Below are 2,216 nucleotides of genomic sequence, written 5' to 3'. Positions count from 1 at the left end.
GGGAGCGGCCACTGCACTCCAGTCTGGGCAACAGAGTGAGACTCCAACTCAACAACAACAACAACAACAAAAAAGCAATCAGTAAGGGTCTAGCTCTATTGCCCAGGCTGGAGTGCAGTGGCACAATCACATCTTGCCGCAGCCTCAATCTCCTGGGCTCAGGTGAACCTTCCACCTCAAGCCATCCAAGTAGCTGAAACTACAGGTGCTTGCCACCACTGGGCTAATTATTTTATTTTATTTTGTATAGATGGAGTCTCGCTATGTTGCCCAGGCTGGTCTTGAACTCCTGGGCTCAAGTGATCCTCCCGCCTTGGCCTCCCAAAGTGCTGGGACTGCAGGTGTGAATCACAGCACCCGGCCTCTCCTCTCCTTTCTCTTATAAGGACACTTGCCATTGGGCATAGGACCCACCTGCAAAAGCCAGGAAGATCTCACTTTGAGATGCTTCATTTAGTTACATCAGCAAAGTCTCCTAAAATTTGCAGGTTTCTGAGGTTAGGACATGGACACGCCTTTTTGGGGGCCACCTTTCAGCCCACTACAGGCAGCAACAGAAAGACACTTGTGGAGCTTTGTGGGTGGTGTTTTGATTAAGTACTAATGATCTCACTTGGCAAAGACTAGACTTCTGTGGACCCAGCTTTCTTTGGGCCCTTTTCTTGTGAACCAGTGGGCTTTTGGCCACATTAAAGGTTAAAAAGAGACCCAAAGGCCAGGCACGGTGACTCACGCCTATAATCCCAGCACTTTGGGAGGCCGAGGTGAGAGGATTGCCTGAGCCCACGGGTTCGAGACCAGCCTGGGCAACTTGGCAAGACCTCGTCTCTACAATACATCAAAAAATTAGCCAAGCGTGATGGTGCATGCAGGTAGTTCCAGCTACTTGGAAGACTGTGGCGGAAGGATCGCCAGAGCCCAGCAGGTCGAGGCTGCGGTGGCTGTGAGCGTGCCACTGCACTCCAGCCTGGGCGACACAGTGAGACTCCAACTCAAAAAAAAAAAAAAAAAAAAAGAAACCCGAGAACAGGCACTTCTTGACATGAGAGAATTTCTGGTCATTTAGGACCAAGAGGGAGGCGCTGGGGCCCCGTGTTTTTTGATTTTCAGTAAAATACAGTGTGTTGTACGCAGCAGGGTTAGGGTTAGAGCCAACCTGACAATATACCAATACCTGAGCCCCGCCCCTGGTCACACCCCTCCCGGATCGACACGCAAACCCCGCCTCTCCCCGGTGCCCCCGGTGCCCCCCCCATGTGCAGGTCGGGGCTCACCCGCTCTCTCTCTGCAGCGGCTACGGATGCTGGGATCACTACTACGAGTCGGACACCCTCTTGCACTCCTTTCAAGTCCTGGCGGCCCTGCTGGACTCTCCGGTCACTCAGGACATCGTCTGTGACGTGGGGATGTAAGTGTCAGCTGAGCGTGTGGAAGGGTGCGCTCAGCACAAAGGCAAGTTCAAGGCGCGTCCCACCTGGCGCCATCCCGCAGTCAAGGGCACAGCCTACCCGGCGCCCTCCTGCGGTCAAGGACAGGACGGGACCCACCCGAGCGCCGTCCTGTCTTCAGCATGCAGAATGCACACACGTGCGGAGGCCCAAAGGCCTTCGATTGGCAGTGGTTTGTTGCCACCCGGTCTCCCCACAGGGCACTCTGGAAGCACTGTGTGTGAGGCTTCCAAAACGTCTGAGCACACGTGGACACGCGTGGCACAGATGGACGCACAATTGTTCGCCTGTTGCACACAGAGAGCTTTGTTCACTTCACAGGGCCTCTCGGGAAGGTTCCAAGTCCCTCCACCTCCACCTGCCAACCCTCCCTGTGGCACGGGTCCGTGGGTGTGGCTCCCCACAGAAGGACTCGGTGTGCTGTTGTGGTGTGTGTCTGTGCCGACTCTGCACAGCCTGTCCCCTGCCACAGGCCTTGGACAGTATCCCCTCCGTGGACCTCACACTGTGCCCGAATCCCCTCCTCTGACTCCCCTTTGTCTAGTGAAAGTGATGCGTTTAGCTGGGCTCGGTGGCTCAGCCTGTAATCCGGCGCCTTTGGGAGGCTGAGGTGAGTGGATTGCCTGAGCCTGCGGGTTCGAGACCCGTCTGAGCAACTTGGTGAGACCTCATCTCTAAAAATCAAAAAATTAGCCGGGCGTGGTAGCACGCACCTGTAATTCCAGCTACTTGGAAGGCTGAGGTGGAAGGATCACCGGAGCCCAACAG

The 2,216-nt window shown here is 55.4% G+C and overlaps 1 protein-coding gene across 1 annotated transcript in view; it reads left to right on the top strand.

Annotated features, from left to right (window-relative positions):
- The window catches only part of LOC103276627 (glutamine-dependent NAD(+) synthetase-like), a 21,331-nt gene that overhangs the window by 3,176 nt on the left and 15,939 nt on the right, over window positions 1–2,216 (top strand). Inside the window, exon 3 of the mRNA XM_008074030.1 lies at window positions 1,292–1,408. Within this exon, the coding sequence (XP_008072221.1) occupies window positions 1,292–1,408 (117 nt within the window). The remainder of the gene's footprint in view (window positions 1–1,291; window positions 1,409–2,216) is intronic.

This window comes from Carlito syrichta, unplaced genomic scaffold (assembly GCF_000164805.1).
Source record: "Carlito syrichta isolate Samal-C Ts95f unplaced genomic scaffold, Tarsius_syrichta-2.0.1 Scaffold316279, whole genome shotgun sequence".
Lineage (NCBI taxonomy): Eukaryota > Metazoa > Chordata > Mammalia > Primates > Tarsiidae > Carlito > Carlito syrichta.
Note: the sequence above shows the minus strand (reverse complement) of the source record. Positions and strands in the feature narration are given on the sequence as shown.